At 38.6% G+C, this 27,065-nt stretch overlaps 1 protein-coding gene across 2 annotated transcripts in view; it reads left to right on the plus strand.

The window, feature by feature from the left end:
• The window catches only part of LOC146003699 (glutamate dehydrogenase, mitochondrial-like), a 107,762-nt gene extending 100,932 nt beyond the window's left edge, over positions 1-6,830 (plus strand). For both annotated transcript variants that reach the window (XM_083142078.1, XM_083142079.1), the window contains exons 8-9: positions 194-348; positions 5,790-6,830. In XM_083142078.1, the coding sequence (XP_082998204.1) occupies positions 194-348; positions 5,790-5,906 (272 nt within the window). In that variant the 3' untranslated portion in view covers positions 5,907-6,830. The remainder of the gene's footprint in view (positions 1-193; positions 349-5,789) is intronic.
• Positions 6,831-27,065: the final 20,235 nt, after the last annotated feature.

The following is a 27,065-nucleotide window of genomic DNA, read 5'->3' on the forward strand; positions in this document are numbered from 1 at the left end:
CCATTATTTAACAACAAAATCCCTTTAACATATTCATAAATTGGGCATGGGTCATACCAAAATCCAAGTCAACGAAATGATTTCAGATCTTATGTTTTATATATTTCTATTGCATAAATTACTTTGTCTCATATGAAACTGTATTCTTTGTACAAAAGTACAACTGTCAATGTGTGTTTGTTTTCTTCTGTAGAATCCGTTCAGGAGTCCCTTGAACGTAGGTTTGGACGCGTCGGAGGACGTATCCCTGTAACTCCCTCCGAATCCTTCCAGAAGAGGATTTCTGGTGCATCTGAAAAGGACATCGTGCACTCTGGGTTGGACTACACAATGGAGAGATCAGCAAGGGTAAGAGCTTCATGCACTAAGAAATTTGTTCTTAAAACATTATTTTTCCTGAGCCACTTGGTGTAACCCCCCTCTTCCCCCTCCAGATGCCTGGGCATGGAGATTTTAACCTCAGAGACAGTGTTTAGTTTACGACAGTATTTGTTTTAGAATTGATTGACGAAGGTTTTAACAGACTTATTTTTTACACCCCTTATTTTAATTTTTCAGACCTGAATTGAATTTATTTAAAATTCGATAATGTGGGGGGGGACTGCCCCCCTTGACCCTAATTTTCAACTTTTTTGACAAAATTTCGCATTTTTTTCTTGTCAGTGTCAGTCTTCCATTTTGTTTTAGTTCATGGGCTTATCCCCATAATGTGTCATGGGAACAAATAACCTACCATATGTCACCTCCCCCTTCACCTGAAAATTTCCACTTTGGGCACTGTACATGTGTATATTTGTTAGCAAGTTTAAAATAAAGGGGCCCTGAATTAACACTTTGAAAATATCATTGTCTTGCCCAGAGGTGTTCACTATCCAGAGGCTGACTCTCATGAGGGCATGCAAGGGCAAGGGTCAGATCTGAAGCTGAGGACAATGCCAAGTTTCTAGAGTGAGGGTGTCATTGTGAGGATGGGAACAGGCCATGAGGGTGAGTGAGGGTCAGGCCTTGGGTGAGTCATGAGGGTGAGGTCAGGTCATGAAGGTAAAGATATTTGATGGCAAACATTGCAGTTGATATACAAGTAAAAAGTAAAGTAAAGTGCTCCCCTGTGCTTTGCACCACGACATGAAGATGTATAGGGTGTGTGGGGTTATGGCCCCACACTTTCTTGATCACGGCTGAAGATGGGGGTTATGTGATCAGCACCACACCCCTGGCCACCTTTACCCCTCAGAGTTTCCTCCAGCTAGCCACTTTATACGATGCTGGGTGGGTGCTGGAGCCGCTTGAACAGGTGCAGAAAATCCCGGTTCTACCCCGCCGGGGATCGAACCCGGGTCTCTCCCATGGTAGTCAGACGGAAGGTGTTTCAAAATGATCTGAATGATAAAAACATGTTCCATGAGCAATACAACATAATCACAGATTTAGTATCCCATAAAATACATTCAAACACATCCTTGTGTTTTTTTTTTCTTCTTTAATGGTTCCAGTAGTTATAAATTCTGCCACCAGATGCCAGGCTGATCAGTTGTAAAATGGCTGCCAGTGACGAGGAGAAAACATTTTGCGAGAGTAGGTCAGTCGTGAGCTTGCAAGGTCACTTTCATACATGATTTCACAAATATCCACCACCAAAGAACTCAATTAGATCCACTGCATTAGCGCTGCGGTGCAAGTTATTGATGAGAACATTCTGAAACATGGTCAAATGTGTCTGGATGGAGTTAGATTATCGTATTGACATGTGCAGAGCAGGGTGCAAAATCATGGGGAACGGGCAGATTTCCCCCCATCAAGAATCTAGGACTCAAAAATCCCCCCCCCACCAAAAATTTCCGGGGGGAGAGTTTTTGTTACAACAAACAAGAGATAAGCAATTACTTTTAATTTCAAATATACTGTACTAAGAATAATATCGAGTAGTTGTGAGGGTTCAATGCTTTTTCTCTCAAGAGATCACTAACAAATCTACATCAATACGTACAGTAAAAGTAAAACAAGAATGCAAAAGAAATAATAAATATGAAATTAATTTATTTGTATTAACAAAACAAAAACTAAATAAAAATTTACACATAATAAAGCCACTTCAACTATTTCATAATTTACTAACATCTTTAACCAGTTAGTAAAGGAAGTAGTTTGATACTTTATAATAATAAAAGTGACATTTTTTGTGTAATTAATAATAATAATAGTAATAATATATTTTTTAGTAATTTATTTGTCTTGAGCATTCTGTGTCGCGATAGCCATTGGAACTTAAACTTGGACAGTTATATTGCACATGTATGAAGTTATGTTATTTTGACTATTTATAAATAAAATATAACTGGTTGAAATATTTCACATCATTTTGAAACACTGTGTATGTAGCTAAAAATAACAATGAAAATCTTCATCCTAGGACACTGAATCACAGTTGTGGGAGATGGACAGATTGGGTGCAAAAAGTTACGTTTATTTTTCATGGAATACCTAGACACGTGCAGAGGAGCTCACCTTTCGGAGGGCAGACCACACTCTCGAGAAGACTTGTGAGAGTGAGGGAGGGCAAAGGGTTGGGAGAGTCATGGGGGTGAGGGTATGTAAGGGTGATTGAAAGGATTGGCTGTAGGAGTGAGGATGAGTTCGAGTTTTGAGCGTGAGGGAGGTTGATTCAAAATTGAACGCCTCTGGTCTTGACAACTATTCCCAAAAGGACTTTGAAAGTATAACCAATGGTATACAGGGTTAATAAAAACTAACTCCTGGTTTTGTGATTTTATTGTGGTAAACGTATGGAACTTACCATCATTATTTGGGTGTGCATCTGTGCCTGATGGCCACAAGTTTTTTTTTTTTTATTCAGATAGTTCCACACAGTGCTGCTAGGAACATGCAATGCAACATGGTGGAATCTGAAGAGGAGAAGACATTCTGTGTCCTGCAAATCCACAGAACAAAGTCTGTTATGACTTGGGCTCGCATTCTGAGCCTTGAAAAGAATGCTAAACCAGACATCAGACCACTCCCCTTCAGTTAGAACCAGAAAACATTGCTTTTATTTTTCATTTTTGGCCTTTTTCGGCTTTCAGGTCATTTTTCAGTATTTTTTTTTTTTGCTGTGTGTTGCATTTTTCTTCAATTTTGAGGTTTATTTTCCTTTTCGTCTGTTGTTTCATGCAGAAATCAAGCTTCGATTTTAAGAGCGAAAGTTATTTTTAGGTTTTTTAACCATTTTTAAGTCATTTTTTGCTATTTAAAAGTCATTTTATGGGTCATTTTCTTAACATTATTCAGGTTCAACTTCCGAGCGCTAGTTATGACCATTGTGGAATTTGAAATAGTGTGTTTTACAAAACAAAACCAGAGCTTCAACTATCAAATAACTGTCTCAAGGTGCTACTCACCGGTAATTCATCGAATTCCGGGAATTATGCATGAATTATTGGCTCTGGGAATTATGCGTGAATTCTACTTGAATTTTTCTCTGTAGACATGAAAAATTACAACTTTTATTAATCCAAATCCTATTCAAATCATACATGTATTTATGAATACCTTCATTTTTATCTAGGAAGGTAACGAAAGCTGTGTGAAAAATAAAACAATTCTCTCAATCTGTTTACTTTGTTACTGTCCTTTCCAGAACAATCTAAGAGATGAAAGATTATTGCAAGATTTGGTAAATTTGAGTTTGACAATTAACAATTTTTTGTAGATTAGTACATCTCGTAACATCTGTGACTTGTGTTTGTAGATGTATTTAAAGTCTGATTATGGGAAATTGTAAACAGTGGCACAACCACAGGGGGGCAGGGGGCATTGCCTCCCCAACCTTGGACGGAAATGAGTTCTAAGGAGGCAAGGGGCCAAGTGAACCTGCAGGGGGCAATTACACCCACAACTTCACATTTTATGCAAATAAAAATACTTTCGTAAAATTTTCTGTTATGTTATAAAGTTCATAACCATAGCTAAGGGGCGGCGGGAGTTGGCCCTCAGTGCCGAACTATCTAAATGAAAGAAAGTTGTAAAATTGATTGATGGGTTTTTAAGTCTACTTTATGCACAGAAAGGCTAATCGGGACTGGACCTACAGTTTAAAGTGGGATCCGAACCATTGTGCCATGTGCCTCCACCAGGTATCAAACCCGGGACCTCTTGATCACAAGGTGACGATGTACCACTACACCATCGGGGAGGCACAAAAGTTGTAAAAGAGAATGCATTGGCGTCCCGTGAAATTAGTTACACCCTATTAAATCAATATTGATTTCAGCCTGCAAAAAGGATACAAAAATTTTCTTGCTCGCTCTGCTCGCAACATATGGTTCTTTTCCGTAATGTATTGTACTATAAATTACCAGACAGAGAAATAAGACTTGTCTTAATTGATTTTGTTTTAAATGCATGAACAATTGTTTTGAGGGAAGGGAGCGTGCACATTTAAGAGACAATTTATGTAATTTTTGCTGTTGATTTATTGTGAGATGGATGAATTGGTTGTGTAATTCATTTAAATAATATATGTTATATAATATGTATTAAAGAAACTTTGAATACGTACACAAATTAGTGTCCACGTTCGCTCCCTGTTGCATATATGTGAAAAATATGTCGTGCATGAAAGTTATACATGTTAATGTAAAAAATAATTATTTTTTGAATGCATTTATCAAGCCTTTTCTGTCTCAAAAATAGTTTGTGTGCCCGTTTTCAATTATTAATGTGAAATTGTACGTGTTGAAAAAATAATTCAAATAGTTTGTTCGAACACAAATGCTTTAGCACCAACTTCTCCCCCTTTTTGCATAGTTTAGGAGGGTAATAATGTGTCTGATACTACTACTACTATTACTACTACTAATAATAATAATTATAACAATGTTGGTCCCGGGTTCGAATCCCGGCTTGGACATGGATGTTTGCGAGTGTCCATTTATCAATTTCATCATATCACTCATCCCCATCTTCGCAAATTAGCCAAAAGTTGCACAAGAAGCGAAGTAAAATAAAGCAAATCAATAGTAGTAAAAATAATATTATTATTAACACTATTATTATTAGTAGTACGTTTATTCTGCTACATGCCCCCCCCCCCCCCCCCGACAAAAATTTTAGTTGCACCTCTGATTGTAAATAGAAACTCAGCACCTTAAATTAAATATTTTAATTATATTACGTATACCGTTTAATTGAATTTGAATTTTTGGATGTTAGAATCACATAGACGTTTTATATTATTAAGATATTTGTGTGTGGATGTTGAGAGGCGGTAATATGTAAGGTTGAAATAGAAAAAAAACATCTGCTTGAATTTTTGGAAAGTTCACCTTGAAAACCGGGAATTATACTTGAATTTTATCATGGTCCTAGAGTAGCCACCCTGTGTCTGGAAAATTGCCTGAAAGCATCTTTGAATGAAGCCATACCACTTGCAATTTCTGCAGTAATTGACTCCTCTTCTGATATTGCCATGTTGCATTGCATACTCCTAGCGACGAAATGTGGAACCAGCAGTGTCCAGGACTATTTGAATAAAAAAGTTGTGGAAATGAGGCACACACATACAGAGGGATCCATGAGTATTACCATGCAAATTGTCCATCACCATGTTCATGCACTTTATGTGACCCAATAAGAGAATCAAGAATTAAAATAAAACTCAAAACAAGCTGTTGACAACTTCTGCACCAGCATACATAAGAATTCCCCACAATCATTTTGAATGATCCTGTATAAGAATTTTGTCTTAGTGCTTGACTAGCGGTTACTTACTTACTAGTTTTGTTTATTTTCAGAATATAATGAAAACTGCAATGAAGTTTAATCTAGGCTTGGACTTGCGAACAGCTGCTTACATAACTTCCATAGAGAAAATATTCACAACGTACAAGGATGCAGGCCTGACCTTCTAAGCGCTCCACGCCTTTCTGCCGGAAAGAGAGCACGCAGGCACAATACCTCACCCACTGAGCGGTGCAATAATAGATAACAGCAAATGCTGTAGTTAGGTTAGCATTAAGTTTAGCATGTTCCTTTCCTATGAAAAAAATAGTCGCTGTAAATGAAACCGCTGTTTAATTTGTATTAAATGGCAGTGTTTCATATTATTAGACATAATACTCTAATTATGATATAAAAATGCAAAAAAGAAGTGTTGTTGTTATAAAAACACCAGAGATTATGATGTATACAGAATCTAATGAGTTATGTTGTAGGATGTGTGTAAACGAAGTCTGGCAGTAGTTGATATGGGGAGTTTTAATTCATAAATGAACTTCTCTGTTTCAATGACAACAAAAGTGTTGATAATGAAGTTTACAAGTACATGAATTCAGTAATCACATCTGCATTTTGAGTGTGCTATTGCTGTTATTACAATTATATCCAGTATTTGATATGTGTTTTCTAAGGTGTGCATATGTTCATTATTTCTCTGTGTATGCGTCTGTCAAATTAGTGTACAAAATATACAAGGATAACTTTTTAATTATTTATTTTGCAATTGTTAATATCTATTATTGTTCATGATAGGGTGTGTTGGTATTATTATACTTAAGCCATGCAAAAGCTTTAGCAAAGTCTATAATGCTGTGTTGATTTGCTTTTTTTTGCTTACTTTTCTTCGTGTCTTTTTCCTTCATGTTTTTTCATGATTCATGTTGCCATTGTCATTGAAATAAAGTTTTTACTTCTGTTAAATAATTAATTTTTATTATTAAGTGTAGTAAACACGATATTAACAAACTCTGCACGGGTATGATGTATGCCCAAAGTATGTAAAATTTATTGATCAAATGCAGATGGAAATAATAAAGTTTAATCTCTATTGGAGTAAATACTGTCAGTCTAATTTAGTCAGAATTCCTGTGAATAATCTTCTGCAGTGTGAATACAGTATAAAAGAATATCTGCCCAAGTGTGACAGATGCATGTGAAGTTTTTCATAGGATTTTTGGCTGAATTTCTATTTTTTGCAGTAGTTCTCCCATTTACTAGAATTGATTGATAGAAAATACATTGGAACTATTGTACGAGGGGGCATCAAAAAGTTTTGCCTGTTGAGGTATAATTTGTTTAATAATGGAAAGATTGAAACAGTGAACATACATATAGTTTGCCTGTAGCATCCTCGAACCAAAGTTACCCTAACACATAGTTCCCATCACGTTCGATGCATTTGAGCGAGCGTTTTACCAGGCGTAAAAAAAAAAGTTTGGAAAAATTCCACAGAACACTCCCTGCCCCACCGTTCAGAGCTGTTTTCACCAGTAGGTCGTCGAATTGCATGCCACGAAGCACAGACTTACAACAGACTTTATGGTATCCCAAACTCTCAATTATCAACTGTGCTGACCCAAAGGACATGTGCTCTAACTAACTAACTAACTCTCTAGCCTTCTTAAACCCGAAGGTTCATGGCTGCAGCAACAGAGGCATTCCATCTTTCTCTATCTTGAGCAAGATCTATATAGGACATGTGCACTGCATCAGAAATGTCCTGGATGGTGATGCATCTATCCGCTCGAATGAGCTCATCAACCCTGTGGCAGTTGTCGTCGGTCATAGACGTTGATGGCCTGCCAGTCCTTAACTTGTCCGCACTTTCGGTTTCTCCCACTTTGAACTTAACTACTTAAGTCTGTGCTACGTGGCATGAGATTCGAGGACCTACAGGAGGTGAAAACAGCTCTGAACGGTGGGGCAGGGATTGTTCTGTGGAATTTTTCCAAACTTTTTTTTGACACCTGGTAAAACGTGTTCTCAAATGCATCGAACGTGATGGGATTTATGTGTAAGGGAAACTTTGAGTAGAGGATGCTACAGGCAAACTATATGTATGTACATTGTTTCAATCTTTCCGTTATTAGACAAATTATACCTCAACAGGCAAAACTTTTTGATGCCCCCAAGTAGTTTGTTTGTGAAAGTACCAGAGAAATTTAAAAGCTTCTGTGTAAATGCTAAAGCATAGGTGCCCAGGACTTGTAACAATCTTGAGTGATTCATCAGAGAGCCATATTATATCTTACTTGCAATCAAGACAGTAGATTAAAATTTAGAGTTCATGATAGATGTGGTAAACGCAGTTTTAATATTGCATAAAATGTAAAGTTTCATACCAATACTCCACATGGAAATGTGAAACTTCACTTACGCAATAATATTTAGAGGCTTCGTAAAAATGCATTGTGAGCCAGGTGTGGCCCAAAGACCTTGGTTTCGCTCTGTGAGGAAGATGCATGTTTGTAGTTCAATAACTTTCTTCTGTATCAGTCTTTGTTGTCATGCCACTTTTCTTGCAGTGTCCGAGTCAAAATTAATTTTGCTATTGAATGTGCGAATGTAGTCTACAGAATTTTAGTGTATGATGTTCCCTTTGATTAATCTTTTTTCAACCGAAGCACATATTTTATTAATTCAAATTTTGTGATGCTCAAAATGTAGGACATTTCTGATTTTTTTTTTCCAATTCCAATGCCATTTCTTTGTGGCTTTCAAGACTGGAGTCTGTACATGGGTGTTCTGTGTGTGTGTGTCCATGCACCAGGGTGTGAAATCACTGCAGATTGGTGGGGGGAAGGAGCAGACGGACACACACACACATATATATATATAAAAAAAGTGAAAGAGGAGAGAGGAAACACTCGCCGGACAAAGAAAAAATTCAAATTTTCGTGATTGTATGTCACATCTTCAGGAGTAGAGAGACGTTGTAGAACTAAGTGACAAGATGGAAGAGTAAGCATGACCTGCAGTGTTGCCAGGTCCCGAAAAAAAAGTGTTGACAGTACCACAAATATATATATGGTTCTTTCACCTGGCTTGTCGAAAACTGTGAGTGGTGGGGGGGGGGGGGGGGTTGGTTGGGAGAAGGTGGTGGTGAGGATAGGGGATGAGGGGCGTTACTGGGTGGTCTTGTTCAGGCCTGGAGGTGTGGTTGCATTCATGGTTGATATGTAGGCCCTCTCCCATCTTCTACGTATTGAGGTGTTGGTGGATTGGGGCAAGGAGTGGACGATCGCTACCTGGAAGTAGCCATTAAAAGGAATATTGTGGTGATTGTTGTGAATGGCAACAGTAAAGTCTAGGTTTTGGGTAGAGGAGCGGTGGTTGTTGACAACCACAACATCACATCAACAACCACCGCTCCTCTACCCAAAACCTGGACTTTGCTGTTGCCATTCACACCAATCAATCTATGATAGCAGTTCCTAACCGTTCACATATAGTATAATCCACAAGTATTGCTTGACATATTGTCCTTTGTGTTATTTTTCTTCTTTTTTCGTTGACACCACAGACGGGCTTCTGACACTGTGTGGGGCTGTGGAATGAGCCTTAACTTTTGAGTAGATCCATTGAAACACTCAAGCCACAATCCGCCCTTTCAGTCGATAAGAAAACATTCAACGAACAACAGACCGAGTCAACATGATGCATGCCATCGAGAAAACTGTCCAGTCTAAGTGACAAAGGATGCGTGCAGCTTTTTGTGTCACTTGTGTTTGAAATATTGCCTTGATTAATAAGCATCAGTTTTCAAGACACGTATTGCTTGTTGCCTGTCGGATACTGCTTGTCACTTCAGTGTGAAACCTCCCTCAGAGGAAGTAAATTTTGGGGGAAAGGAGAAGAACTGATCCAAGATGTCTTTCTCTACATCAGGCACGTTAGTCTCAAGAGTGTTAGTTGTGCCCTTTTCTCTTGCCTCTCAATGTGATAACGTCGCCACCATGTGATCAAAGGATCACAGATTCGATACCTGGTGAAGGCGCATAGTGGTTCGGATCCCACTAAGCTGTAGGTCCAGTCCTATAACTTATAACTCAATCAATCATAAATTGAAAATATAATTTGTCAACTATAAATGAAATAGTATTTTTTTTCTACACACCTATGAACAGCTGTAAAGGAGAGAAAAACCACCCACTAAGAAATCAAGCGAGTCATATTTATTTGCCTAAGAAACAAACAACGCATAATGCAATACACAAGACTTATTCCACTTCCACACCCTTTGAAACATACTTTTCATGAGAATAGATTGCATGCAACAAAGTACGGTTTTTCAGAATCAACTCGTGAAATGGGAACATGTGCAAGTCGATTACATTTTGTAATTAACAATGACTCAAGGTTTCAACTTTGAGTTTCCACTTCGCCTAATGGAATAGATTGGAGGTGAAAAGAGAACTGAATTTGTCAATGACAGAGGAAAGCAGCTTACAATGCACTTCCTTCTGAACTGAAGGTATTTTAAAACTCTGCAAGCCCATCAGTCGTTTTTGCAAGACATTCTTGAAGGAAAGGATATATTTGATTTTTTTTGAGTTTGTTGTGGACAGACAAAAGTCTAAAAAAGTAAAGAGGACTATCTTGCAAAAACCAGGAAGTATGGTCACCCTACAACCCCCCCACCCCCCAGCCAGCCTCACCAAAGCTCAAGTATACATTCCTCTACCTTTCAATTCCCACTTGCAGCATTACACACTGTCTCATGAATCTCTGGAGCAGGCGAAGGAAAACAAGTCGCTGTGCAAGTGCAAGTATTGACGTGAGACTGCTCCACCAATGAACACGTGCATGTAGAGGGGGAGGGGAGTGACTGCAGTTACCAGTCTTTCCAGCAAGGTGTACCTCTTTGGTCTGCACACTCGATCCCCCCCCCCCCCCCATCTTCTCTGCTGCTTCCTTGCTCCATAGCCTTCACATTTGGGTTTAGCCTTCAAGGAGTTCGGACGTGCATGAATAGCTCTCTCTTTCCGCTTGAGTCGCCCGCTGTGAACCGCATGTAAGAGGGTCCGTCTACCCAACTCGAGCTTGCACGGAGGAGGGGATACTGCAGCACAAGTACTTATTCTGTCGTATTTTTTTTAATTGTTAAGAGCAGTATTGCCCGAAAAATGGGAATCAGCAAAGCTGAGTGGCAACGGATTGAAAACTCCATCTCGACAGCCATAGCGAAGGAACTCAACCAACAGTTCGGAGACCTGGACAGACGCATCGCCCTGGCATTTGCAAGTGATGCGGTGTTGAAAGAAATTAAACCAGCGCTGACCACTGCAATTAAATTTGCCGTGGAGGATGCCATTCAAGAAGTAAAAAACGATCTCGAGAGGAAAATCTCTGAGCTAGACAAGCAAGTGAAGCAAGTGCGAAAGGATCTGAATTCCCTGGAACAATATGACCGCCGCCTGAACCTTGTTTTTCATGGCATCAATGAAAGTGAGGGTGAAAAGTGTGAAGTGATTGCTTCAAAAATCATCAATGAGCAGGTGAAAGTGAAAGTGCCACAAAATGTGTTTCATCGTGTTCACCGACTGGGAGCACCGCGACGTGATGGCAAACCCCTGCCGATCATTGCGCGCTTTGTCACCTACGCCCAGAGAGACTTGGTCTACAAGAACAAGAAGAACGTCAAGGCTACAGGGACAGGTATTTTCGTAACTGAAAACCTAACAAAAACAAATTTGGACCTTTTTCACAAGGTAAGGCTTAGTAAAATATTCGAACGAGTATGGACAACCGATGGGAATGTACTTGCCCTACACAACGGAAACGTGGTTAGGATTAGTGACCCGGAGGACATCGCAAAGTTCAGCAGAAAGTAACGCTGTTCCGCCACACTCCCCTCCTAACGGTGGTTGCGTTTATTTTTGGAACTGCTTCCCCCATCAATGACGTACGGGCAACGGTGACCAGTCAAAAGTAGAGGGGAGGGGAATGCAGGAGAACATTCCGCGCCGAACCTTACAAAGCTTGCAATACTCTCTGCATTCCTCAATGGTGGCGAAAGGAGGGCATGAACCTGTCGCATAATAGACTGTTATATAAATGTAAACAACCCTCAGCTTGTATTCTAACTCACGCCAGAATATATCGGCAAGCTCAAAAATCTATATTTCTCCCATTTTTAGTTAATCAACAAATATTTTCATTTTTTTTATTTTTCTTTTTTTGTGTCAGTATTCACATTTTTATATTAATTTTTACTTTTTTATTCTTAAATTTTTCATTTATTTTTTTACATTTTTAAAAATTTGATTGTAGTAATAAGTCACTATGATAACTAGCACCTGTTTTTTTATGCGTATGCACATTTTCATTGTTATTCCAATATGCAATTCACACTTGGGACAGAATATATACTTCATGACCAACAGTGGAGGAAACGATAAATATAAATGACCCTACCAATGTAGTCAATGGTGCAGAAACGCCACTCCCAATCAGAATTCACTCCAGTTACTTTGATGAGTCGCCCATTAATATCCGCCACAGCAATTACAATATAAAGGAACAGCTCGAAGCTGAAATAAATAGATCTGAAAATGGCTTTAAATTATGTCATCTAAATATTCAAGGTTTACTCAACTCCATAGATGAATTTAAAGAAATGATATCGAACTTAAACTTTGACCTGATAGCCATTACAGAAAGCTGGTTAAAACCGAATATTAGTAATAATATAGTAGACATCGAAAATTACACATTAGTTCGACAAGATAGATTAAACAAATCTAGAGGTGGTGTGTGCTTATACATTTCTAAATCGCTTAAATGGAAACTTTTAGACGGGTTCGTTAATAATGATATCGGCGTAGAGTACCTTGTAATCGAATTAACTATCGATAGGAAAAAAATTGGACTTATGGTAGCATATAAACCCCCAAATGTCAGCTATACTCACATCAGTCACGTAGCAGATATCCTCCAACACCTATACTTAAATTACGATTACTTCATTGCGTTAGGCGACTGGAATATCAACATGTTAAGAAAAAACGAAAGCAGTACTAGACTCCTTCAGAGTATAATCAAGGAAGTTCACGGGAAACAATTAATTACCAAGCCAACCAGAGTGACAGCGACGTCAAAGTCATTAATTGATTTAATCGTTTGTTCACAAGATTTAATTGTAAAGCAAATTGGGCAGAGCGAGTTACCTGGAATCACAGATCACCATATAACATACTCCATATTTGACCTGTACGCACCAAAGCAACCTAAAAAAATTATCAAAATTAGAAATTTCAAAACCATGGACTTGGACAAGTTTCGTAAAGACGCGGAAAATGTGGAATGGTGCAAAATCGAAAGAAACGAGGACGTAGATGCAGCGGTGGAGGCCTTGAATGATAACATTATCAGATTAATAGATAAGCACGCCCCCCAGTGAAAAATTCGTGTAACCAAACCTCCCGCCCCCTGGATTTCAAATCAAGTAAGGGAATTCTGGAAGTTGCGCGACTTCTTTCATCTGAGATATGTAAATACAGGAGACCCAGACGCTCTCCTATCGTACAAATACTTCAGAAACAGAGCCAAAAAAGCAGTCAGAAACGCAAAATTTAAGCACTATAACGAAACGGTAAATATGAATGTAAAAAATGCTAAAAATTTATGGTCTAACCTCAGAAGCCAGGGACTTTTACCAAATAAAAAGAGTAATGCGCTCTCCCCAGATACATTTCGGCCGAATGCGGTAAACGAGTTCTTTGTTAAGCCGAGTGCACCCTCAGATAACAATGCAGCGGTGATTGATGAAACCAACACGTATCTTGAGCAACCCAACAATGACACGTTCTTTTTTACCCCAGTAAGTAGCGAACAAGTACGTAAAATTTTTAACAAAATGAAATCGAAAGCGTGCGGTTATGATGGCATAAACCTAACTATTTTACAGTATTGCATCCCCTTTTGTTTAGAAGCTCTTACGCACATTATTAATCTTTCCCTTTCCAAAGGTTGGTTCCCTCAAGAGTGGAAAAAATGCGAAGTAACACCTATACCTAAAAAATCCAAACCCACAGAAATAAAAGATCTACGACCTATTAGCATTCTATCCACAATGTCCAAAATACTTGAAAAAGTAATTTATGAACAAATACTTTCACATATTCAAGGTTTCCTACCACACTTTCAATCTGGTTTCAGAAAAATGCATAGTACTTGCACTGCGCTGGTAGATATCGTAGACAATGTAAGTAAAGGAATAGATGAAAATGAAGTTACACTTTTAGTCTTGTTGGACTATTCAAGAGCGTTCGACTCGATCAATCATGAATTGTTATTGGCCAAACTGTATTACTATGGCGTTACCGGAAACGCGTTAAATTGGTTTCGATCATATCTCGGCAACAGGAAACAACGTGTGAAATATCGGGAACCGGAAGTCACATACTCTAAATGGTTAGTTGTTCAACAAGGCGTCCCTCAAGGAAGTATATTGGGTCCACTACTATACATGATTTACGTAGCTGATTTCGACCGCGCTGTCCAATATTGCCACTACCATCAGTATGCTGACGATTCGCAAATCTATATTCAGTGTAATACAGAAAACTACGATAATGCGATGACCAAACTTCAATTCGACCTTGACGCTATAACAAATTGGTCACGGAGGAACTCCCTTCAATTAAATCCAACAAAATCTTGCTTCATGACCATAGGAACTCATGGTACTCTTAAGAAACTTCACAAAAACGCACCTTCTCCTCCAACTCTTGGCAGTATACCGCTATGCGAAGTGGATACAAGCAAAAACTTGGGGATTGTGTTCGATAGACACTTAAATTGGGAGCCACAAGTCGAATTTATTGTGAAAAACTGTATGGGGAAACTTAAATCTTTGTATCATTTAAAACATGCTCTGGACGCTAATGTTAAAGATCGTCTTATGCAACACTTGTCCTATCCACGTTAGACTATTGCGCTCCAGTGTACAGTAATATATCCCAGGGCTTAAACTATAAACTTCAAAAAATTCAGAATTGTTGTATACGTTTCATATTTAACCTAAACAGAAAGGAACATGTATCCCCCTATTTAAAGAAACTTTCTTGGCTAAACATTAACAATAGAAGAAAATACTTAACACTCACCTTGATGCACAAAATACTTAAGAGTGGCTCCCCAAAATACTTATCCGATAAGATCTGTTCTCATAGAACATCAGCCGAACATAATATCCGCAACAAGCACAATCTAAAAATCCCCAAACATAAAACCGCCACATATAACAAGTCCATCATTGTTACAGGGATCAGGGAATGGAACAAACTGCCTGCACCATTGACTAACATTATTTGCCATCAAAGTTTTAAGAAAAATCTGAAGAACTTACTATTGTCCCAACAACTTAATTAACCTTCATATGTTAACAATTGCACCTGCACTTATACATCATATAATGCATACCTAACCTACCCCCCCCCGGCATACACATTGAACTACCGAAGACTTATTACTTATCTTTACTCAACAGTATATATACTAATCTATTCAATGTATTATTTTATCATTGTATAATCTTTATATTATCTTTATTGTATTATCATGATCATTATGTGTTTTTTTCTTTCTTTTTGTTTTTATTCATTTATTGTATCTTTGACAAGGGTTGGTTGTAAGAACGGCCCATGAGGCCGAAACACGCCTGCTTAAATAAAGACCATTCTATTCTATTCTATTCTATTCTATGGGCGTCGAGAGGGGGAGGTCAATCCGGTCCGTCGACTCCCCCCTGGAAATTGTCACGTGCCAGTTCCGACGAGACAATGAAAAATGCAAGGAAGAAATGTTTCCCGAGAGCGACGATAGATGCCAGCACGCCATGTAAAGAAGAGCAGAGTTCATGTAGAAACTAGGAGCGGAGAAGAGCGATTATATATATTATAGTAAATGCAAAATATATAAAGGAAGAGTATAAAAATTATAAAAGGTGTGAATAAAATATTGTATATAGCCAATTAAGATAATTAAGAACATGCTCATCTATGAAACAATTAGGAAACTTAATAACTGAGCATATGAATTCAGAAATGTATCTCTCTCTCCTTTTTGATCCTCTGACGAGCAGAACATCGTCAGCTTTTGTATTTGTCCATCCCTCGGTGGCGCTGTGTTCAATTAGACGCCCCGAAGCACTTACGGTTGCGCTTCTTATTAGACGAACTGGGCCATAGGCAGCGCTTGCTGTTAGCGATCCTGGGCTATTCCCCTTTTGGTCGTTACATAGGAGGTGGCGCTATTGTCATTTTAGTCGACCCTACTCTTTCTATAAGTATAGCTTGTATCGTTTGCCAAAGAAGCGGGGAAAACGAGCGCATACATGTAATGAATAAGATTACGCTTTAAAAAGAAAGACAATAAATTAGAAGAAAGAAAAGAAGAAGCTTTTTCCCAAAAATAGAAGGAAGAAAAGAAGAATAAGCTTTTTCCAATAAATTAGAAGGAAGAATAGAAGAAGAAGCCTTTTCACAAAAATAGAAGGAAGAAAAGAAGAAGAAGCCTTTTCCCAAAATAGAAGGAAGAAAAGAAGAAGCTTTTTCCCAATAAATTAGAAGAAAGAAGAAGAAGGTTTCCTTTCAATTATTCATATATAATTAAGAAGAATATAACTGACGTAAATTTGGAATATATTTTCTCTGTATTGTGTACAGTTTTCAGAATATAGATTCGCATTTAACTATATCCTCTTGGCTATAAAACGCTTTCTTATTTGGAATTCTCGAATAAAGAACCTATCCCCCGGAGATTAAGATATTTCTGTAGCCGTGGTAAATAACATTTTGTACAGTCATGGAAAGTAGTTCTTGGGCCACGAGACCTACGATATCGTAACATCTTAAAGCCTGTTGTCTATGCAACCCAAATAACAAAATTGTCGCTTGGGTTTGCCTGGCGGACCTGGATTCTCGGGAATGATTGAGTATTGACAGCAGCGTGAGTCATACCCCAGGCCCAACCATAACAAAGAACAGCTGGGTGCCGTGAGACCACCAGAAAAAAAGTTTCAGGAATTGGTTTCTTAACAACAGCTATTCGTAAGAAAATGTTCTCTTTACTGATATTAGAGTCATTGTCAAGAAAGTTCACTGAAATGGTGGTTTTCGTCGAATCATCATCGGGCAACACACATGCTGTCAACCCAGAAGTCCTTGAAAAAGATTGGAGTTAAAAACAACTACTTGACAAATGATAAGACGAATCGATATTCATTAGTCCCAACTTAGAATTTTGTGTAAGACATGGATCATCATGTCCTATCATCCATTTCATAACTTCATTAATCATCCTCATCGCCTTTGTTGACGCCAAGTGCTAGAAAAGCAATATTAGAAATTAATAAATGACACTTTCAACGATTTCACGCAGCGACTCAGTTGCATGTAGAAAAAGTTTCATTAATCGGAAACCAAGGGCTCCCTCGTTGTGCTTCATTGTCATTTTCCCTCCACTTTGCCTGCCGCGATTAACCTGATGTTGATTAATGCACAATCCACAAAGTGCACCAAAGCGGCGCATATTATGAATAGGTAAACTATGTGATATTATGCTAATTTAGAATTTAGTAATAAAATGTGAATTTTGGGGGGTTCAGTTAAGTGGCTGCACATCCATTACGTAATCGCGATATCATCAAATTGTACGAAGCGTGCCTACACCTACGTAAAGTGTCAGTCCCCGTCATAGGCGTGCGCAGACCCTCTGATTAGGGGGGGGGGATAGCCTTGATGATAGTTCAGGCCGGAAAACAATAACGTAATTTCATCTCACTTGTTTAAATTTTATTGCATTGATGGGTGTGTTTATATATACACCCCTCCCCCCGCCCCACACACCCATATAAATACATACATACATATATATATACAACACACACACACACACACACACACACACACACACACACACACATATATACCAACAGTAAAAAATCATATAAATTGTCTCTCAAATCTGCGCGTTCCTTTTCCTCCATGCACGTAAGAGAAAATCTTTTAGCAGCAGTACTTCTCTCCTCGGTAATTTAAAATGCATTACAGAAAACAAATTGCGAGCGAAGCGACCAATAAATTTTCAGATCCAAATTTTTGCAAAATGAAAACAATGTCGATTTAATATGGGGAAAAAAATTCATGGAGCGCCATATTATTCTCTTTACAATTTTTTTCATTTAGCCTAGATCGTTTGGCGTCCAGGGTTAACTCCAGTCGACCCCTAGCTACGGCTCTGAACTTGACTAGACTGCATGAAAAGCAGACATTGCGAGCGAAGCGAACAAGAACATTTTACAAAAGGTATATATATTTGTATAAAATTTGAAATCAAGGGGGCAATTGCAGCTCTGTCCCTTCCCCCCCCCCCCCCGCAGGTGCTCTTGCCAGTCTGGAAGAAATATGCAAGAAAGACGTGAAAACAAAATCCATCTTGAGTATCCTTTTGTCCTGCAACTCTTAGATTCTGCTACTCTTGCTTTCCTTTACTTCCATGTTTGCCCCCTAAAATTGATTTCCGTTCAAGGTTGTGGGGGGGTGGTTTCGCCACTGCACCCCCTTCCCCCGTAGTTGCTTTGAACTTTCATCGGCTTGAAAATACTTAATTTTCTTTAAGAGTATAATATAGTTTAATAACGGTGATAGGATTCATCTATCCTAAATTTCTAGGTGAAAATATAATAATATAGGAAGGGGGGCAAGGATTGCCACACCTTCCCCTTAGAAAACGAATGTCAACCAAAAAGTACGTTTTCACATGTATAATTTGATTTCAGTCATAATAATTTACATTAATTATAATAATGAGGATGCAGGAATGCGATAATGCAACACTATCGGGGTAATATGCCCCATGGAAAAGTACCTTGCTTGTCTCTTCGTGGAAAAAATCTGCAGACGTCCATGATTAGGGGTGCATTTGCCCTCCCCCTGGCCCCCTGGGCGCACGCCTATGATCCCCGTGATGGAATATGTAGCGCAAAGCCAGGGCTTTAAGGTCAAATTTGTTTTGTTATTGTTTTTATTAGTAATTACCTCAGTTTTCTTCCTCTGAAGTTAAATTATTCATGACGACGATCTATGATTACATTAAAGACATGAACGAACATACACAATGAACCCATTTTGGTCGGAACTCGAACTCGGAACCTTGTTAGGCAAGAAATAAAAATATCCATAAGGCATGAGTGTTTCATTGGAGATGTTCCTCTACTTCCGTCATTTTATCACTAATATATTTCTTTAATATACAATAATAAATCACAACTACCTAAAAATAAATATTATTTTGCATTTTCATATGCATATGTATTTTTACGGTTAGAGTGTGAACTGGCACCTGTTTATTTAGATTGTTCTTTATGTTTCGTGTGTAGTTAAAGATAGGAAAAATGCTTGAGTTATCACAGTGCACTACGTCGTGGGTATGGGTGTTCTTTGTGAGTGCTCCTTCATCAATTTAATCATATCACTCATCCTCGTCGTCGCGATTAGCAAGAGGTGAAAGAAAAACGACGCTAAATAAGAAAATCAAAAGACTTATAAGAATCATTCTTATTTCCGGACGTGTCCTACATTTTATAGTTGTGTCTGGCCTCCGGAAAGAATTTGAAATAAATCAGAAATGTCTTATACGTATTTTGGGCATCACGTAACTTCAAATTAGATGGAGAAACAGAAAAACTGAGGGGAGTCTAAGATAACGTGGTTCCTTGGAGAAGTATGCTTAAATCAAAGAGTGTGCATGGTTGCTACTGGATGTTCGGAAAAGCAATTACAATCCCAGCTCAGAAATTACTTCACGATTTTCTAGATCCGGAAAAGTCCTGATATATGTATAAAAATGCTTACTTTGTGAAGTTTTATCGATATAAGTGTCGGTAATTTGTTCGAAGTAACAAGTAATTATTCTCCTTATTGGAGAAATAAGGCACACAATTCTGTTTTTTCCCAGTGTATAGTGGTTTTTTACATATTAATAAACAAGAACTTCCAGACTTTGTTTACGAAATTGTGATTTTTTTCCTTCCCGAATTCATGGATTGTTTTCTCTTCCTGGCCCCACATCGACGAAAAACGTTCTGTCTTACATACACAAGTTGAAATCACATACAGCCGTGCTATTAATTAGCAGTTGAGGAATTTTGACCTCAACCGTTCACTTCAACATTAATTTTTGAGCTGAAGATGTGTCATATTCTCGTTATATGCTAAGATGTCCTAGTAACCTATTTACTGCAAATACGCTCGCGTCCAACATTTTGAGACAATTTGTCCTACTTTCCGCTGAAGAGTGATCTGAGAGCCCTATGTGTGATGGAAACTGTTTTTACTCAATTTCTGATATAATTTATTCCAGAATTTCCTTCAACTTCTATTACCTTGTTATTACCTCCAATGCTTACACGACTTTTCCTTCGTGCTCGACCTTTGGGTTCAGAAATGTTTACAACACCCCCATCTCCCGCGTGTAAATAGCAGGCAACAACACACTGGAAGTGTATACAACTAGTTTACTACATATTTTACGAAAGTATTAGAATGTTAGCTTGATATAACTGTGGATTGGAACGAACGAAATAAAATACCTGTTTTATACGCACACTGGAACGAGGGAAGGCCAGCTGTGAGTCACTCTGGCAGTGAAGGTCACTGATCGAAGCAGTTAGGCTTGCTTGCTACAAGCAGGCGCCTTATCTTTCCTCAAGGAAACATGGAAATCTTCGTTACTTTTTTTCGCTAGACTAATGGTGAACATTTACAGGAACGTAAGGAGTAGTATCGTATTCTATTGGAATTAGATTTCGTGGTGTTTAAAAGATATCATAACAATATGTAAATCTCTTTTGTGACCTACACTGAACTTATTTTAAAGTTTCATTGACATGTGAAAGCGGAAATGTGGAGATCCTTCTTCCTTACGATTTCTAAATAACTACGATTTCTAAACAACCGAAGAGTGTGGTGAACGTGAAACTACTTATTGTTCGCAACAACGATATGTATTATACAAATGGTCTCTAATCAAAAACCCTATTACATCACAGGAAGTGATATTTAAAACAGTTCTACCAAGTATCCAACGTAACCAATATTCAGATTGATTCCAAGCTTCTGTTTGGGTTATTTTGTGACGCATTTTTACCTCTTGCGATAATCGCGACGATGAAGATGATGGGTAATGATACGAATGCAATGCTACATCTAAGCCTCAACAGGTTTCAAAAATGGATCCTCTGGCTTTGTAGAGAGTTACGGTGATTTTGATTTTTATTTTCATTTGTTATTTTAAGTCCACTTTATGCACACAAAGGCTAATCGAGACTGCATCTACAGTTAAAAGTGGGATCCTAACCACTGTGTCTCCACCGGGTATCGAACCGGGGACTCCTTGATTACAAGGCGGCGACTCTACTACAGCTCCATCGGGAAGGCTGAGAGAGAGAGAGAGAGAGATAGAGAGAAAGAGAGAGAGAGAGAGAGAGAGAGTTACGGTGACTACGATAATGAAGAATTGAAAGTAGCAGAACGACTAAGCTATTCTTTTGTCAATATTGGGATTGTTAATGAATGTTATGAATGTCAGTTCAAATTGAAAAAAAATAAACTAAAAAAATTTCAGAGTGCCTTTACAAATCGTTAATTTTTCTCTTTCCACACATTACTTTGCTACTATGTAGATATTTGCATGCTAAGATGTAGAAAGTGCTGCATTTTCAGTGCGTGGAATTGAGATTTATTTCTGAGAATTGAGTAGTGGTAAAAGGATCACCTCACATGTTTGGATTATACCCCCCCCCCCTTACACACACGCACACAAAATATATCGGCTGTTGTTCTTATAAGGAAATGTAACATGTATGAATTGTGTAAAGAAATATTGGAGCCTATTCACATCCCTACGGAACTTGGAAGAAAGCCCACGTAGAGATTGGGAAGTTTTTTTACGACAAAATTGGGATGTATAGTGAATTAAAATGCAAAGTCCTACCTTGTGCTTTGCAACAAGCCATGAAGGCGTATAGGGGGTGTGGAGTTAGTGGAGTCAGGGCCCCACGCTTTCTTCATCAGGCCGAAGGTGGGAATGATGTGATCAGCACCACGCCCCTGGCCGCCTTACCACCCCCCTTCCCCAGAGTTTCCTCCAGGTACCCACTTTATACGACGCTGGGTGGGCACCGAAGCAGTTTGGACAGGTGGACAAAATCCCGATTATCCCCCGTCGGGGATCGAACCCAGATCTCTCACATGGTAATAAAACGCCCTAACGACTGTGCTACTGCGGCACATACAGTAATTAAGGCAAGAATTGTTTTAGCGTTTCGTTCAACGTTTTTAGGGGAATCATTTTCGGAGATATAACGTGTAGCTCTTGTCGGTTCTGCGACCTGGCTTGAGAAAAGGCGATTTTCTGAAGAACAACATTCCACCTGACAAGTCACGTGACTTTCCTACATTTCCTGTGCCTGTTGGCTTTTGCATGAAAGACGAGTTGCTCTTGAGACAGACAGAATCACCCGATCACCTAAAGGCGCAATGTGTGTTGCCTACCTTTCCGGCATTATTTACTGCCGTTAAAGTCTTATGGGGAAGAACTTTTTTCCACCACTGTACGTACCCCCAGGGTCGTAGCATAGTGGCGACCAACGTTGCGGCTAGCAGAATTGTGAATAAGAAAGAGATAAAGGAAGAAAGCCAAAATGGAGGAAGAAAATAAAATTGAAGGCGAGAACAGAGAAAATATAATGGAGGAAATGGAAGACAGAAAGGAAATATTAAACTGCTGTGGAAAAGAGGGAGATAAGCAAGAAACTATCCTATGCAGCTCATGCAAAGAAATGAAACATTGGCTATGTGAGAAGATAAGAAGAGAAAAGTACATAGGAATAAGTGAAAGAGGAGATTACGTATGCAAAAATTGCAAGGAAGAAAGGATAAAGGAAAAAGAAGAGAAGAAAAGGGAAAAGGAAGAAGAGAAAATGAAGGAAAAACAAAATAAGACGGAAGAGGTGAACATGATATAAATGCTCCAGATGTTATCAATGAAGATAGATGAGCGTAGCAGAGAAGCAAAAGAGAATAATAGAGAATAAAAAACACAGATGGAAGAGAATAACAGAGAAGTAAAAGAGAACAGTAGAAGACTCGAAGAAAAGATAGATGAAAGTAGTAGAAAGTTAGAAGAGAAGTTTGAAGAAAGTAATAGAAAGATGGAAGAAAGGCTCGAGGAAAACAGCAGGAAATTGGAAGCCTCGAGGTCCGAAACCCATGAGATGTTCTTGAGATTGAATGAAACGTGTGAAGGAAATAGAAAGTCGCTGGAAAGCAAATAGAAGAAACAACGTTGTTAGTCGAGAGTACAAGTTTAGATATAAATAGAAGAGGAGGTTTCGAATCTCAGAGAGGAAAATAAACAAAGAAACGAAAATTTGGAGAGAAAGCTGGTTGAAAGTAAATCTCAAATAGAATTAATCGTTTCAAGAATAAAAGAAAACGAAAGCAAGAAAGAGGAAGCTAAGCTCCTGATAGAAGATAGAAGTTTGGAAATGAATAATAGAATCGAAAGGGAAGTTCTAAAACTCAGAGAAGAAAACTCGTATGGACTTCAAGAAGCTCAAGAAAAACTCTGAGTATAGAAAAGGAGATTGCGGAAAATCGCACCAAAATGAATGCAGCAGATAAGAGAGGAAAGGAAATGGATAGAAAAATAAACGGAACAGTATCCAGGATAGATAAGACAGAGAAGAGAATGGAAGAAGTGGAAAGAAGATTAGGGAATATATCAGTAAGAGAAAGGAACGCTAGATCCAGTTTTCGAGGCAGCGAGGAAGATACTTATATCAAAAAAGAGATAAAAGAAGAAAGCTCTAGCGATGAGTCTACAACAAAAGATGAAAGGAAAAAGGAATATAAAAAAAGATCTCACCAAAGGAGAAAGAGAAAGTGGAAGAGTAGTGAAGAAGGTAGGAACAATGAGAAATTTTTAGCTTAGTCGGTAACGCGTCTGACTACCATGCTAAAGGTCCCGGGTTCGATCCCCGGCCGGTTCAAATCCGGGAACTTTTCTAACGATGGAAGCGGCCCCGGCGCCCACTCTGCGTCGAATAACATGGGTACCTGAGGGAAACCCTGGGGGGGGGGGTTAAAGGCGGTCAGGGGCGTGATGCTGATCACATCACCCCCACTCATGACCGGATCAAGAAAGTGTGGGGCGTTACCCCCACACCCCCTATACGCCTTCATGGCGTAGTGCTATGCACAGGGGAGCACTTTACTTTTTTAGAAGAAGAATACAAAGGCTGTGAAAGATATAAATCAAGGATACCTAGACCTCAGGAATTGCAGCATATGCCTAAATTTAATGGAAATATATCAGAAAAATGCCCAAGGAAATTGCTGAAGGAGCTTACCACGAATATACGTTTAATGAGAATCCCCGATCACATGACTCTTAGTCTCATTGACACGTGTTTCGAACAGTCAGCAGCCGGGTGGTACCAATTAAACCAACACAAATTCAAAGACTTTCGAGAATTCAGTCGAAAGTTTTTAGATTACTATTGTAGTCAAGACATCAAGGAAAGGCAATTGGAAGCCCTAAAACGAAAACACATCGACTGGTCAAAAATTGAAAGTCTGGAGGAACGTACATGGGAAACCTTGAGAAGCTTTAAGAATTTGAAAGAAGGATGCAGTGAATAGGAATTAGTGAAGCAAGTAATCCAAACGCTACCAGTAAGAATACAAAGAGCTATAGCGGCGGTGAAAATAAAGAACATTTGGAGAACGCCCAAAGCAATCGAGCGTCAAACATGTAATGCTCTTGCAGCAATCCCCAGATGTGAGAGCTAGTGAAAAGGAACATGAAATGAGGTGAGAAACAATAGAGAAACCCAGCGACAGTCTAGAATTATGTTTAGTAGGAGAACCAGACTTTGGAAGACTAAAACCTGGAAGAACGTTTTATGTTAACGCTAAAATAATAGAACTGGAAGTTAAATGTTTGGTAGATTGTGGAAGGTAGTGGAAGTCATGAGAGAGTTACGAATGCTGGAAGAAAATAAGAGAGAAGTACCCTGAAGCTAGATTAGATACATGCGAGAAAGACAGGATTAGATTAGTCATGGCAGCTGGCAAGGATGAATACAAGATACAGGGATCATTAAAAATCATAATGAATATTCAAGGTGAAAATTTCTCAGTAAATTTCCTAGTGGTGAAAGGATTACGGTGTGAGATTATTTTGGGAGTGTCTTTCCTAGAAAAGTATGATGGGCGCATTCATGTCAAAGAGAGAAGGCTAAATGTGGAATTGGAAGAGTCGTGTAGACTTGATATTCCTATGGAGACAATGTGTGACGAGTCGACAAAAGAAATGTCTGTTCGAAAACAAGGTCTTGTGGTTAATAAAAGGGACGTTATGTATAAAGAAAGTGAATACGACGAATATAAATATAGAGAAATAGAGGAAAAATAAAATGAATATGTGCCGTCCGTTAAAGAAATACAAGATAAAGTGAGCGAATGCATAGAAATCTCTGAAAAGGAGAGAAGAGAATTGAGAGATGTACTTGTCAAGCATAGGAACCTATTTAGCTAGCGACCTGGACTTACGGATGTGTATTCATATGAAATAGAGGTCGACAAAAATCAGCCCATAGTATCTAGGCAATATTCTATACCGTTTACCAAGAGGAAAGCTGTTGAAGAACTACAGAAATGGCTAGACTGGGAGATCATAGAAGATTCGAATAGTATTCACATAAGCTCCCATGCACGTAGTGGATAAGCCAAACGGAGGCGTGAGACCGGTTTTGGATCTGCGAGAGCTAAATAAGCATGTATTACTACCACGAAATCAAGTAGAAAAAATTAATGAGTTGTTGCATTCATTTGCGGGAAGTAAGTACTTCACATCATTTGATTTAACGCTAGGATACTTCCAGGTGGAGATTGAAGAAAGATCTAGAAAATACACAGCATTTAGATATGGGTCCAGGTTATTCTAATTTAGGAGACTACCTTACGGACTAAATTCATCGGTGTCGGCGTTTACAACGGCGCTAAACAGAATATTTGGTCTGGAAACAAAGTCATGGTTAGCAATATACGTAGATGATATGTGTATACATTCAAAGGACTGGATGGATCATATAAGCAAAATAGACTGGGTTTTATGTAAATTGAAAGAAGCAGGACTTACCGTTAAGTTAGAGAAATGTTCGTTTGCAAAGAAAGAAATCAAGTTCCTATGGCATATAGTATCTGGAGGAAACGTAAGACTTTCAGCGATAAAAATGAGGCTATAAAATGTTTTCCAAAGCCTACAACCAGGAAGCAATTGCAAAGATTCCTAGGGATATGCAATTGGAGGAGCAAATTTATTAGGAATTTCGCTTCAAAAGCCAAGCCTTTATACGATCTTTTGAGAAAGGATATGAAATGGAAATGGGCACAAGAGGAGGAAAGGCTTTTAATGTACTAAAAGAAGACCTGACATCTAGTTCTGCTATAGGCCAGCCAGATTTTAAAAGACTTTTCATCATAGGAACAGACGCATCGAATATAGGTCTAAGGGCCTATCTCTTCCAGAAAACCGAGGATGGAGAAGATGTAATTCAATATGCGAGTCGTGCACTGAAGGCGTTCGAAAGGGCGTGTACCATTAGCGAACTGGAATGTTTGGCCATTATATTCGGTATTGAAAAGTTTGCAGTTTACTTGAAAGGAAGAAAATTTAAAATTCTTTGCGACCATAAGAGTCTTATATGGTTAAACTCTGCGAGGCAATGGAATCCTCGCTTGACAAGATGGGCATTACTTCTCCAGGAGTACAGTTTCGAAATAGTAGATATTAAAGGAAAGGACAATAAAGTTGCAGATGCCTTAAGTAGATCCCCTTTACATATGATGCAGGAACCAGAGGAAGTGATGAAGTTATCCATAAATGCCATCATGGATGAAGAACTAGGGAACATATGACAGGAATGGATAGAAAGCATGAAGAAAGATGAAGAATTAAGTGGCATCTTAAATGTCTTGAACGGAGACAGAAATGAAAATGGAAAGAAAATGAGACGTGCGAAGATACAAGGAAAATATGTAATTAAGGCAGGCATGATTTTTAGAGTAAGCATAGAGAAATCCAATCAAATGCAACTCTGCGTACCTGGCGCACTAATTGAAAAGGTACTCGCATAAGTGAATGAGAAGTCTGGACATTTCGGGATTGATAAAACATTGAGACTCGCCCGAAGATTTTTCTTCTGGAAATGTATGAAGAGA

The sequence above is a fragment of the Lepisma saccharinum genome, chromosome 20 (genome assembly GCF_977018435.1).
Source record: "Lepisma saccharinum chromosome 20, izLepSacc3.1, whole genome shotgun sequence".
NCBI lineage: Eukaryota > Metazoa > Arthropoda > Insecta > Zygentoma > Lepismatidae > Lepisma > Lepisma saccharinum.